General features: G+C 36.6%; 1 protein-coding gene across 1 annotated transcript in view; it reads left to right on the forward strand.

Moving 5' to 3' along the window:
- Positions 1-13,001, forward strand: part of LOC149796583 (uncharacterized) — a 49,536-nt gene extending 36,535 nt beyond the window's left edge. Inside the window, exons 2-3 of the mRNA XM_089961301.1 lie at positions 3,039-3,122; positions 8,869-13,001. Coding sequence (XP_089817427.1) covers positions 8,893-10,587 — 1,695 coding nt within the window. The 5' untranslated portion in view covers positions 3,039-3,122; positions 8,869-8,892 and the 3' untranslated portion in view covers positions 10,588-13,001. The remainder of the gene's footprint in view (positions 1-3,038; positions 3,123-8,868) is intronic.
- Positions 13,002-13,383: the final 382 nt, after the last annotated feature.

The following is a 13,383-nucleotide window of genomic DNA, read 5'->3' on the forward strand; positions in this document are numbered from 1 at the left end:
GCGTCACGTTATGTATAAGTTCTGTATCATTCTCTTTTTCATATTCACCATTGTTTTTTCCAAATGCAGAATAATTCACCAACTTCAAGAAAAATTTAACTCAAATTCATATGTGACAGGTGCTCTGTGGGGTGTGTTAAAAACAATATAACATTTCCGCCAAGTTTCTTGTCTGAATTTCACCAAGCGGGGAAGTTTTATCAGACACATTCCTGAGTTTTGGTTCTGTCTCTGATTTGTGTAGTGAACTATGTAGAGTGTCATATGAAGCAGATTAATAATCTATTTTAGCATTCTAAAACTGCCAACACCAAGTTTTGTCTTAAGCGCAGCGAAACACAGATTTGGAATCGCGTCATATTCATTCGTGATTTCTGGTGCCAACGGTTAGTCGTTGTGAGCGTCATTATCCTAAAAAAAAATAAACGAGAAAACATTCTAAAGAACGTATCCTATTTCGTCGTAACTACGTAATATTTATTCTGTAAACGTTTCTGGCTTAATCCAAGTGAAATTGCCCTCAGTAAGCTTCTACAATAGTACCCAACCACTAAAATTAATGTGCCAATATACGTAACATATTTTGTTTCTTGCGTTTTTTGCTAGAGGAAGAGACAATAAAGCCTTGGAAATGTAAAATAAGAACTATTACTGGGAACAGTAAGACACTCAAAACAAATGTCACCTTAACAAGATACCTTTTTTTGGGCTTAGGTGCATATATTATCGTTGTACCCACACTGATGTACGTAATGGTTATAACTTCAAGTAGGTAACTGTCATCTGTCATGGAAGTACTGATGTTTAATATATGTACCACATTTCAAGAGCCTTATATTTCGAGTGAGTCTGCCTCGACAACCAGATTGAGTCTGCCTCAACAACCATGTTTTCTGTGCATTTTGGTTTCTCTCCCACCAATTACAAGGTTGCACTGAATGGAATCATAAAACAAAGATGGTTTTGTATTGGTTTCTCGCGTGAGTAGACCTATTTTTCAGTAAGATTCCATATGTTGGAGTCTCTCGTCTGAATCATGCTGGAGTGAAAGAAGTAGATTGTAGCGGACCAGACGCTAGCAAAAACGCTTCATGGTTTGACATGATTAGTAGGTTGAACTATCTGTACCATTAAAATATCATGTCATCATATTGTGTCATATTCACGTCTGTCCAAGTGGAATAGGCCTTATGCAACTGCGTTATCTACCTATGTGGGCCAGTGGTTTATAAAGGACCTGTATTTGACCTATAACCCAATTAGTTTCAGACCATTAACAGCGTCATTTACTCCTACTGTGTGCTCTTTGTTCAGATCAAGTTTATTCAATGCTGTTTGAGATTGTCAGTAGAGCCACCGGGGTATACATTAATGTTATAAAAAGTACGTAGATATCGGACATGATTATAGACTTAGCACCATTTGCTGAAACTGCCAGTGAGGCAACTGACTAAACCTGTTTATCATAGCATAAATGGGAAATATTCATACCAAAAATTCTGTTTTCGTCACTTTCTCGGGAACGCATTTTGTAAGTTACAACAATTGTTCAATGATTATGCTTAACTATTTACATTCCCTATCATTCCGCCAGATCTGGATTTCCGACGACTTAATATGGGATAAGGCGAGCAGTGGCGCATATATATATATATATATATATATATATATATATATATATATATATATATATATATATATAATGTCTGTGAAAAATTGTTAAAGCTATGTTAAAAAGCCAAAACACACACGTTGATTCATGTCATGTATGTTGCCAGATCGTTTAAGCAGTACTTCCCGCAGCTTGTTTTGGTGACATGATGGAATCGATTCGAATCAATTTGATAGTTTATTTTTAAATGCAGCCTGTAGTAGTGTTCCAAATGAGAAGTTTCGGACTTTAAAAATCATTGCGACTTATAGTTTAACAAACTGAACTTGCGTTTCGATGAATTTATATGTTTTAACAAAATCTTTATATCTGTTATCTTTTGTCATACAGTGGATACCTGTATATCTGTTATCTTTTGTCATACAGTGGATACCTGTATATCTGTTATCTTTTGTCGTACGGTGGATATTTAAATTTGGTCGGAGTGATTTGTCTTCCTATGGATTATGTCAAGGTCTTTAATTTGATAATACGATTTTGATCAGCACTATATAGTCATAATTGTGCTGATTTGCAATATATTTCAATTGTCCAGTTTCCTGTTTTGAACCTAACACAATGTACCAAACCACGCGATAATTCCCGCGGACATTCTGACAAGGAGTCTCATGGTTACATGCATACCGAGGAGTCTATTAGAGTACATATAATTACTACTTTATATGCATATTTACTCCGACAACGTATCCTTGCAGTGATCTCAGGGGTTTAGTACTGAATACAGAATTCTTCTGTAACGGTACAGTATTTAAGCGCATAAAGCCCACTCTTTCTATTAAACTAACATTACAACCAGCTATTACCGGACTGCTTATTTATTTATTGATGTATTTACAGTAGAAAATCTCATTAGTTATAACATGGTTTCCTCGAACCCGTTTGTTTTGTACCCCCCTACCGATTTAAATAACGAAAACCTTTAATGTGATAAAAAGTGCAAGGAACTTAGTCAATTCATTCATTGATTTATAGTTTCTAACCTGACTGTGTGTAGAGTGGCCGTAACACCGTCATCTTATGCGCGTTTCATGCTTAACACATTAACCCTGGAGCTTTTTGTCATTTTGGCCTGAAAATCGAGTAGGAAACACATTTTGAAAGCTATTTCTAAATAGACTCGAAAACACCAAATCCCCGGTCATCTTTCAATAACATACTGCCTAGTTGTGTTAGAAACATCGTTTTTCATTGGCTATTTGACTCGCGCATGAGCAGAAGGGTAAAAAGTTGGAGTTCTTTTTGTTTTGTTTTGTTTTGGGGTTTTTTTTGTGCTAAACGGAGCCATTATTTTTGTATGGAGACCACTCTTTATTCCAAATGTCCATCTTATCCTACTTTTTCCAAAGGCTCATCTGTCTCTTTGCAGTTCATACCGGTTTGCCTTAGAGCTGAGACCAAAAAGTCTAAAATCCGGACACAAAATCGGATTCCGGTCACGGGCGAATTTTGGGTAAGTTGTCGCAAGGAGTTAATGTGTTAATGGAAGTTTTCAGTGTAATAGACGGACATGCTCGGATCCATTTCCAGTTTCTGGACAAGTCCATTTTCAGCAAAGGGGTGAATCACGACTACAGATGTCGTCTGCTTCCGATATTTACAATGTCGAATCAGGCAAAGGAAAATAGTGACAACTACAAATTTGCTTTTCATGTGGATTTAACAAACGGTTTAATTTCTATGTTGATATATGCAAAGGAATATAATTCCAAACTCTCAACGTTATGTAATTTACGGAATTATCTGGCAGTTGCCGAACATAATGAACTACGTCTTTATGTTGTCTGATGGAAATAAACTAGCCTATAGTGTACGCAATATGGCGCCCTGTTAGTATGGAAAGTCCATTAAGCATGAAAGGGTGCAGGGGATGCCAGCATTATTGGTCAAAGTCAGGTTAGAAATTATAAATCAATGATTCAATTGACTTAGTTCTGTGCACTTTTTATCACATTAAACATTTTCGTTTTTGAAATCGGCAGGGGGTACAAACAAACGGGGATGTAGTGAGGCTATAGTGTCTTTCGCTCGACGCATTCTTTCTGTTTAGCTAAATTTACGAACTGCTGCTGCTGGAGTGCATATCTTATTTATTTTTCATTCATTTACAGCAGAATCTCTTTAGGACCCAAAGCAATATCTTTCACTCCAACAATTATCCATCGGAATGGATTTCTCTATATCATGGAAGTTCCAAATGTCTTATTATCTCATTGATTTATGTGTTGGTAGATATTGCAAAATTCGAACCCGAAAATGGCATCACACATGTTGAGTTATCTTCAGAGGCCTCTTCGGAATGGACATTTATACCAGAGAGTCCCAGGAAAACTGAAGTATATTGCTAACAGATTTCCGTATAAGGAAGCCTATCCATTTCTATATCCTGGGAAACAGAGGGTTTCCATAACCGGAATACAAATACTGGAGAAAAGTCAAGCAATGGCTAACGCGCTTGTAGCGAGTGGCATCAAAAAAGGGCGATATTGTTGGCATCTCCCAGCCAAACAATACAGAGGGTCTTCTTGGCAACTTCGAAGTGATGGCATCGGAAGCCACAGCCTTAAGTATTGTATTCACACTGCCAGTCGGAAGCGATGTGAGGGCAATATTGGATAACGCCAGGAACTATTCAACTCTTACAATTCATCCCGGCTACAATAACACAACGTTTAAGGCGTTTCAAAATTTCATCGACGATATTTCCGATGATGTAAAATTATGACCAAATCGTTCCCATCCATTCACGCTCTTGTTTTGTTGGCAAATGGAAACACTGAAGGCCGGAATTTAGAGATACTTGCAAAACGCACAAACGAACAAAGTAGCATTTCCTGACCAACACTTGACACAGATGAATTAAACCTACCGTTTGCAACATCTGGATTAGCTTGCTGCTCATTCACAAAGAACAGTATTCGTTTGAGTTGTTTACCTACTGGAACGTGGATAAAGTTTCAATATCTTTATTTAAATTAGAGTTAGACATTTAATAATGATAGTTATATAAAATGCAAACGAAGTACGCAAGTTGTCTTACCTACAAGAAAATGTGCCGTCTACTGAAACAGAGTGAAGGATCTAACTGGAAATGTTAAAAAGATCGCGAGTTATATATACACTTTTTTCCCCGACTTGTCTAGTTATCATATCCTCGGGTATGGATTTGGAACTTGTTGATATAAGGGAGGGGGGAGCGTCATATATATGTGAACTGAAAGGGCATGCTAATCACTTCCTACTGCAGGTAATTTTAAATATGAAATCAATTTTAAAAGTATCCAACAATTGTAGAGAGCTTCCCGTCTAAATAGCCCAAATGACTTTCCACCCATTTTTGCAGTTTAAATGAATTAGTTTCTTTAAATAAATATGATATTTCTGTCTTAATGAAATTTCTACATCTGGCGGCCTGTAAACGCATCAGTTCTTGTCTTACTTCCCATGTGAATACGGATATGCAAAATAGACACACTTCTCCAAGTTGTCACAAAAGTCAGCTAATGAAGGTAACCTGTTTGCTTTTGAATGCATCCTGCTATGGAATTACAAATGAGAAGGTTTTTGACTTTGAGAAAATATTGCGAATTATATCTTGAAAAATGACCTTTCATTTTTTATGACTGTACCTGTTTTTGCCACATTTTTATCTTTTGTCTCATAGGGGTCTATATAATTTTGATCGGATTGGTTGGCATTTCTCGTGATTCTGTCAGGGTTTTTAACTTGCGAACTAGCTTTTGACTGGCACCATGTAGCAGGAATTGTGCTGAAGTGCCATATACATATATAGCCCAGTGTAGTGGTTTTACGTCCCACTGTTTCGACGCATGATTGCAAGTTCCCGGGTCTCAGTACAACACACCTTTAAATAAAGACATAAAACTTGTAACATTAATCCAGTTGTACATAAAAATATTTGGAAATTACTGAAACAAAGTTGCATGGAATCAAAAGAACTCCACCCAATTGTCTTTTCTCAACGAGCAATTTCTCCTAAAGATCCTTACTAAATAAACTGACGGGTCAAACCAATTTCCCTCCGTAATAATCATTCATAGTAATCATTCAATCCTCTACTGAACATGTGGTATGAAGGTGGCTCACAGTGGACAACTACACCAGAAACAATTAAAATTGGTGTAATGAATAATAAAGCATGAAGCTTTATTATTGGTCAGTAGTGACTAATGTTCAAGAGTGGCTCTTTCTTATTTTAAATAAAACGTTGGAAAAAAAACACATATTTTCCATATAGTGTATGGCTAATACTGTGTCTCCTAACTTTTATTTGATTTCTATCCACGTTTCAGTTATTTATATATGATGCCAAATTGGCAAGTTTATTTGATTTTCCAGACAAACCTTTGTGACACTGCTATTGACATGCCATAAATATTTGCCGGAAATCATTTGTATGAAAGTGGCATTGGTTCAAATAGATTCATGGGAAGTCTACCAAAACACGTCACGTTGCCCACTGACCTTACTGTCAAAAAGTCATGTGTTTTAAAACATGACAATATTGGAGAACATATACTTTCAATTGTATATTCTTACTTTACTGTATTACGAAATATCTGCTATGAAGCGTCTAATTTGCCTAGACAAACAAATAACTGAAAACACGCATTTGGTACACGGGAGGTTTTTATTTCGTAAATGAACTCTTCTTTTAATGTGCGCGTGTAAACAAAGTCGCTTTAGTCGTCCACGCGGCAAGTGCGAGGTAAAGAACCTGGCAGACACTACAGGGGAGGGTCATTTACGCCCAGCTGTCAGATTGTGACTGTCTTAATAGTGGACGTCTTTCTTCTAGTTTGAGCCAGCAAGTTGGCTACCTAGACGGGACTAGGAGTAGCTAAACTGAGAGGGGCAGTGAGAAACAACTAGGAGTGAATGCATTTACAGTAAACTTGGCGCTTTAGCCACGTCGTATTGGACCTGAGGTAGACGGGTGAATGGTGACTAGGTATAGCAGCCGTACCGGTTTACAGGAGAGGCCTGATCCACCAATCGGATCCAGGCAGTGGACTATCATGTTTAGGGCAACATAATAATAATGTTGTTGTTGTTGTAGGGTTTAACGCCATTTTTCAGCACACGATAGGCTATATATGGCGACCAGTATTAATGGTGGAGGAAGAACCCTGGAAACCCCCTGAAAGAACCAGCGACCCACGAGAAGCTACTAGCAAGCTTTCTCACATACTGAATCCGAGACTCGAACCACGCAGACAGAGGTGAGATGGCAGTGATCGGTAACGGACAGCGCTTTAGACCACTCGGCCACTCGGGGCCCCCCGTAATAATAATAATAATACTGACTTTCATGTGATATGACATTTTCAGCACAGTAGTATTTGACCACTCAGGTTTAGCAAAGTAGTGACTGACTATTTAAATTTGCCCATTATTGTTTGACTACTTAAGTTTAGCACGGTAATGTTTGACTACTTGAGTTTAGTAAAATAGTGTTTAACTACTTAGATAGGTCCACAAATAACTTTCATATCAGTCTTATCCTTTGGGTGAACTAGCATTTTTTTTAGGGTCCGGTATGGTTTAAAACACACATTAATTTTGTGTCCCTGAAAATGGCGCTTGAGGCATTTGGAAATCCATTTCATATATAGTACAATGATGTTACATGTCATATATAGTACGATTATATTACCTCTCGTATATAGTACGATGATATTATCTGTCATATATAGTACAATGATATTACCTGTCATCTATAGTACGATGATATTACTTGTCATATATAGCACATTGATATTACCTGTCATATATAGTATGAAGATATTACCTGTCATATATAGTACGATCATATTACCTGTCGTATATAGTACAATGATATTACCTGTCTGCACAGTTGTAGGCAATAGGGCCCCATACTGCTGAGAATCGTTCATAACGGCATATTCTGTTTTTGGATCTTTGGTAAACTATGGAACTTCGGAGGTGTTTAAATGGTTGGATATCGTTGTTTACTAAGTGACAAATCAATCACTCCAAATTAATGTTTCTGTCGAAGAATATTATCCAAGAGCAATATGTATTCATATTAAATAATATTTAAATAAATAACTACACCCAAATCAAAATCTGAATAAAACAATATCATTGACTCTGTTACAAGTTGTTTGGGCAAGAATGAATGTGAGTAATTTCTCAAGTCAACAAGAACATAAACCCCTCTACCTGACATAGGTCATACTTAGCATGCTTTGAATATACTATGTCTTTTTAGTGGAATTTTCCATTCTAGAACCCTCTGGGTTGTTTGAAAAATAAAATCTGTTACTAAACTTATGATAAAGAATGTGGTAAACAACAGGATATTATATGGGGAATACCAATGTCCTGGAACCAGACCCAAATAAATATGTTTCTCTCTAGTTATAATGATCATAATATATAACCCACAGCAAGTGAGAAAATATTACCTAAGTATTATTTGTTTACAAAACTAAACGTTACTGTTATGGTAGACAATAAACGTTTGGAAAATATTAAGTTCAAATTACAACTATACAGATCATATAATCAGGAGGAAAAATAACAAACAATACAAATTAAATATACATAACACTACTAGAACTAATCATGGTAGCACTTGACTAACAAACTCTGACACATTGATATATAATTACTAAAGTTAATCATTGCAGTTCCGACTGCTATGTATCGCATGGGATATTTCAGTGCTATGCTCATTTTATTTCGTTGTCACTGATGTGAGAATAGGAGAACAGACATAAACGCTTAAATATAATTCATTTCATTGTATGTGTAAGTTTTGTGTTTTTCTTTGAACACATTTCGGTGACAAAGGATTGCAATCTCATCTTCGTTACATACTAAGATAACAGATTTTTGAAGTGAAATAAGAGGACTAATTAAAAATGGAGTATACTTCTGGAAAGTATAGGTAAGTCTTTCAATGCGTCAAATCTGATCACTCAAGGGCACACGCTATCCATTAACCTAACATTAAAGGCAGCTATTACCGGACTGTACATTTTTATATTTATTCGGTTACAGAAGAATCTCGTAAGTTTGAGCATGGTTACTTCGAAAATTTTGGGATCAGTCAAACTGGCGTTAAAGACTCAGTACAACTATCCATCGAAGTACTTTTCTCTATAAGTTCGACCTATCGAATTTTAACTTATATGTTTATTTTCAGATAGATATTACAACAGTTGGACCCAAGAATGGCATCACACATATCGAGTTATCTTCAGAGGCCTCTTCAGAATGGATATATATTCGAGACAGTCTCTGGACGACTGGAGCATATTGCTAGCAGATTTCCAGAAAAGGAAGCCTATGTGTTTTTATCTCCTGGGAAACCAAGGGTGTCCATTACAGGGACAGAATTACTGGAGAAAAGCCGGGCAATTGCTAAGGGACTTGTTAGAAGGGGTATCAAAAGAGGCGACATTGTTGGCATTTCCCAGCCGAACAATATAGACAGTCTACTTTGCAACTTCGGAGTGATGGCATCGGGAGCCATAGCCCTCAATCTGGTGTTTAGACGAACGGACGCAAGTGATGTCAGGGCAATATTGGAGAAAACCAGGAACTGTTCAGCTCTTATAATTCATCCAGGTCAAAATAATATGACAATTAAGGCGTGTCTTAATTTCATCGACGCTATTTCTGATGATGGAAAAGTTGAGAGCAAATCTTACCCAACCATTCACACCCTTGTTTTGTCAACGAATGGCAATATTGATGGTCAGAAGTTTGAGACACTTACAGAACTCACGAACGAACGAAGTGACAGTTCCTTACCTACATTAGACCCAGATGACATAGCCCTATTGATTGCAACGTCTGGATCAACCGGTGAGCCAAAGCTTGCCGCCCATTCACACAGAACAATGCTCATGTGCGGGGTTCACCTTCAAGATTCCATGGGATACACATCTCATGATGTCGTGTGGAACGAGCGTAAGATGTCATGCATTGGAGGGTTTCCATTTCAATACCTTCTGAACGGAGTGACAACGGTTACGACAGAATACTGTTTTGAAAGCTTAAAGGAACACTGTTTGTTTACGTTTTCAGCATTGCAACAGGAGAAATGCAATATTGCTTGCCTTCTTCCAGTTACGCTAAATGGACTTGCCGATATTGCTCGTGAGAATAAATCCAACTTCATTTTGGATAACATTCACACCGGTGGAGTGCCTGTTGCCAAAGCTTGTCTTGGAGTTTTAGGCATCATAACAAAGAAAGTTACAGTATGTTATGGACTTTCCGAGGCAGGATTTCTAACTTCCAAAACCGTTTCCAATAAATGGGAATATGTTGACTACTCCTCTGGTTTCCCGCATCAAGGAGTTGAGGTGAAGATCATCGGCACAAAAGGTAATATTGTTGAACGAGGACAAGATGGCGAGATATATGTTCGAACACCTGCTATGTACAGGGGATATTTCAATGATTTGGAGAAAACCAAGAAATCAATGACCGAGTCAGGATGGTTAAAGACGGATGACGTAGGCCATATTACACCAGAGGGAGACCTCATAGCACATGGCAGACTTTCCGAGCTTATTATCAGTGGTACTGCGAAAGTGTCGCCATCGAAGCTGGAATCTCTCATTAAGAATCACCCGGATGTGCAAGATGTCGTTGTGATTCCGATTCCGGATCCAATCAAATACCAGATTCCATGCGCCTGCATAATATTTAAACCCGGTGTAAAGACGAGAACAGAGGACGTCCGGGAGTTTTGCGACCAATCAAGCAATCCTGATAATGCTTGCTTAAATGTTCTGTACCCTTCTCTACCAGAACATTATCTGGAATTCGTTGCTTTTCCGAAGACATACACTGGAAAGACAAACAAATCTGAATTGGGACGAGAGGCAACCAAGCGTCTTACCAGGAATATGTGAAAGTTACGCCAGTTCCTTTATTGGAAATGCAGTGATGAAATACTTAATTATCAAGGGTAAAAACTAAATTTTTCGTTCTTTTGAAAACTGACGAATAATATTCCATTTTAATCAAAGTCTCATTTGCCAAGCGGACATAGCATATGGCCTGCGGAATGTATTTTTTAAAAAGAAGTTATATATACATGTATTTTAAATATATGTGTCATTTTGCAAATTAGATGTATCAGTCAGTTATGGAGACATCAATCTATCGAGAATCGTACACTACGCAAACTTGTTTTTAAAACTAACTTTTATCTTGTGCACGTAATTGTCCTTACTTTTTCAAATGATGGCCTTATAACCTTCATACTGGTCGCATAGCTTTCATATTGGTCGTATAACTCATAGTGAGTATATACGTTCCAGATTTATTTATGAAGAGGTATTAACATGTTAGATTCTAAATGCACACATTTGCCAGTATGTTTTAGTATCAATATTGATTTTTCCGTGCCATGTGCAGCTATGTCTATATTACTGATTTTATTGTCCTTGCGATATTTGGCTTTTCGGGTTTCGAGTACTTGCTATCTGTGTAAACAGACGATTATATATGTGAATTCCAGTACTTTATTTTATGCGTAAACAGAGGATTGTACTGGCGAATTTCCATGCTTTATACCTCTGTAAACAGTAGAGTTATGTACCACTAAATAAATTGTACCACGGTTTATCGCCGTATTTATAACATATCTCAAAACGTGCCACTGAATACGGCAATCATATTAGTGACCAACAACTTGATGTTCAGAGACACGGGCCTGACACGATTTTAACGAAAAAATCCGCATGTTCAATAGCTGCAAAAAACAAACAAACAGCATACCATATCCATTATGTTATTTGTAAAAAAAAATACTTATCTTGAGATAAAAGACAGAAAATATCTCACCTCAAAATCCACCCACTCCACAAGTTTCAATGAGAAGTTGTTATATAGGTGTTAATTGTTTTATAAAATATAAAATAAAAACTGTCTCGAAATCGAGCTGATCAAGCTTACACTAGACCTGACACTGTTAAAGACATTGTGCTGACATCAAAAATTAGGTTGATAAAAAAAGGAAATGTTGACACCAACAACTATAATTTGATAGATATACTGTTGACACAATAGGCAGGAACACAATGAATGGGATGCCAACATCCAGCCAAGATTTTTATCGGAGATGGCCCATAAACATAATACACACTGGCTGAACAAATGAAAAAATATTTAGAGGACGTGATATATTACGCAAACGTCAAGCATCTTAGGATGGTTTGTTATCTTATAAGAAGTACACACATTCATATAAGCAAATAGATACCGACAAAATTACGTTAATTTTTGTTTTCAAATCCATAAATTTTCCTTCCCACCCTTACCCCCAACCCCCAAATGGATTTGAACATTGTATCCTTCCCAATATTCCATTGTGCTACCACGTTCACATGCGTACTAGGTATCATACATGTGATTAAGTGATAATGACTTTAATTATTAGTTCCGACCTGTCAATCAAACTGGGCACATTGACTAATCAAAGCTAGGCATCAATTTCGCCGTGTAGATATGCTTTGATATCACATCTGCCCACAAACATAATACCACGCCTGATTCCTATCTTATTGCATTGCGGGCGAATTTTTAAGTGTACGCAGAAAATAACTGAAAATGTATCAGAAAAAAATGGTTCGCCGTTGTGCTTCGGGCACATGCAATACAGACTTTGTTATTATGAATGAATTTAAAAGTATATTTTCACCAAAATTCCCAACACAAACAAAAAGATTGAAAAATATATGGAAAAATGTTTACGATGGAAGTGATGCGTTATTTAAAATCATATTTAAAATATAAATACACAAATCTGTTTTTAAATATGATACTAATTTAGATAGATTTGAGTCATAATTTCAATGAAATAAAACAAAGGTGTGTATACATGTTATTAATTTTTGCCTTTTTGTCAACTTGTTAGATTCTAAAAATTAAATTGGAATATTGGAATCCTGCATCATGCTTCAAGAGTGCTGATTTTATTAAAACTTTCACAATTGAGTATTTACTTATACTGGTGTCCTCTTAAAAATACACCATCCTATACTTAAAATTAAGGACTGACCCTAATGTTATTTCTATATATATTTGCAAAATTGGATTTTGAAATCAATTATTTCAAAATGTTAAATTTAATTATTTTGAATACAATTTTTATTATAGAAGTATTTTAGCAAAATATTTTCATTTTATGAAGAGGTGAAACTGTAATAAATTATGTATTTTGTCTTAGTTAGACTTGAGACAATAAGCAACAGCAAGCTGTGTACTGCCATATATTTAAATTTTTGTCGTGCTGACTCGAATAAAACTGATTTCTTGCAAATTACTGATTTTATAACACTTGCAAACTGTTATGGCATCGATGAAGTAAGCTGAAATGAGTCACAATAATTAGTGAACAAAGGTAAAAGCGGATGCAAATATATCTCCTGTTAACGTGCATGTAGCGGAATAGCACGGGGGGTGGGGGTGGGTGGGGGGTGAACCGCCTTCGCTTATTTGATTGGGAAAGATCTACTTTAAAAGTTCCTCTGGGAAACGACCAATGGCTAAATAAATAGGGGTAGATGAAGCGCTCGAGAAAATCTGTAAAAACAAATTCCCATAGGAAACGACTAAGACTGAATAAACAGGGGAAGTGTTGACCGACACCCGCCTCCTGACTTTCTAACGGTTTATTCCAAAAAACCGAACATTCCATCAAA

This window comes from Sinohyriopsis cumingii, chromosome 6, assembly GCF_028554795.1.
Source record: "Sinohyriopsis cumingii isolate HCF-2022 chromosome 6, ASM2855479v2, whole genome shotgun sequence".
NCBI classification, from domain to species: domain Eukaryota; kingdom Metazoa; phylum Mollusca; class Bivalvia; order Unionida; family Unionidae; genus Sinohyriopsis; species Sinohyriopsis cumingii.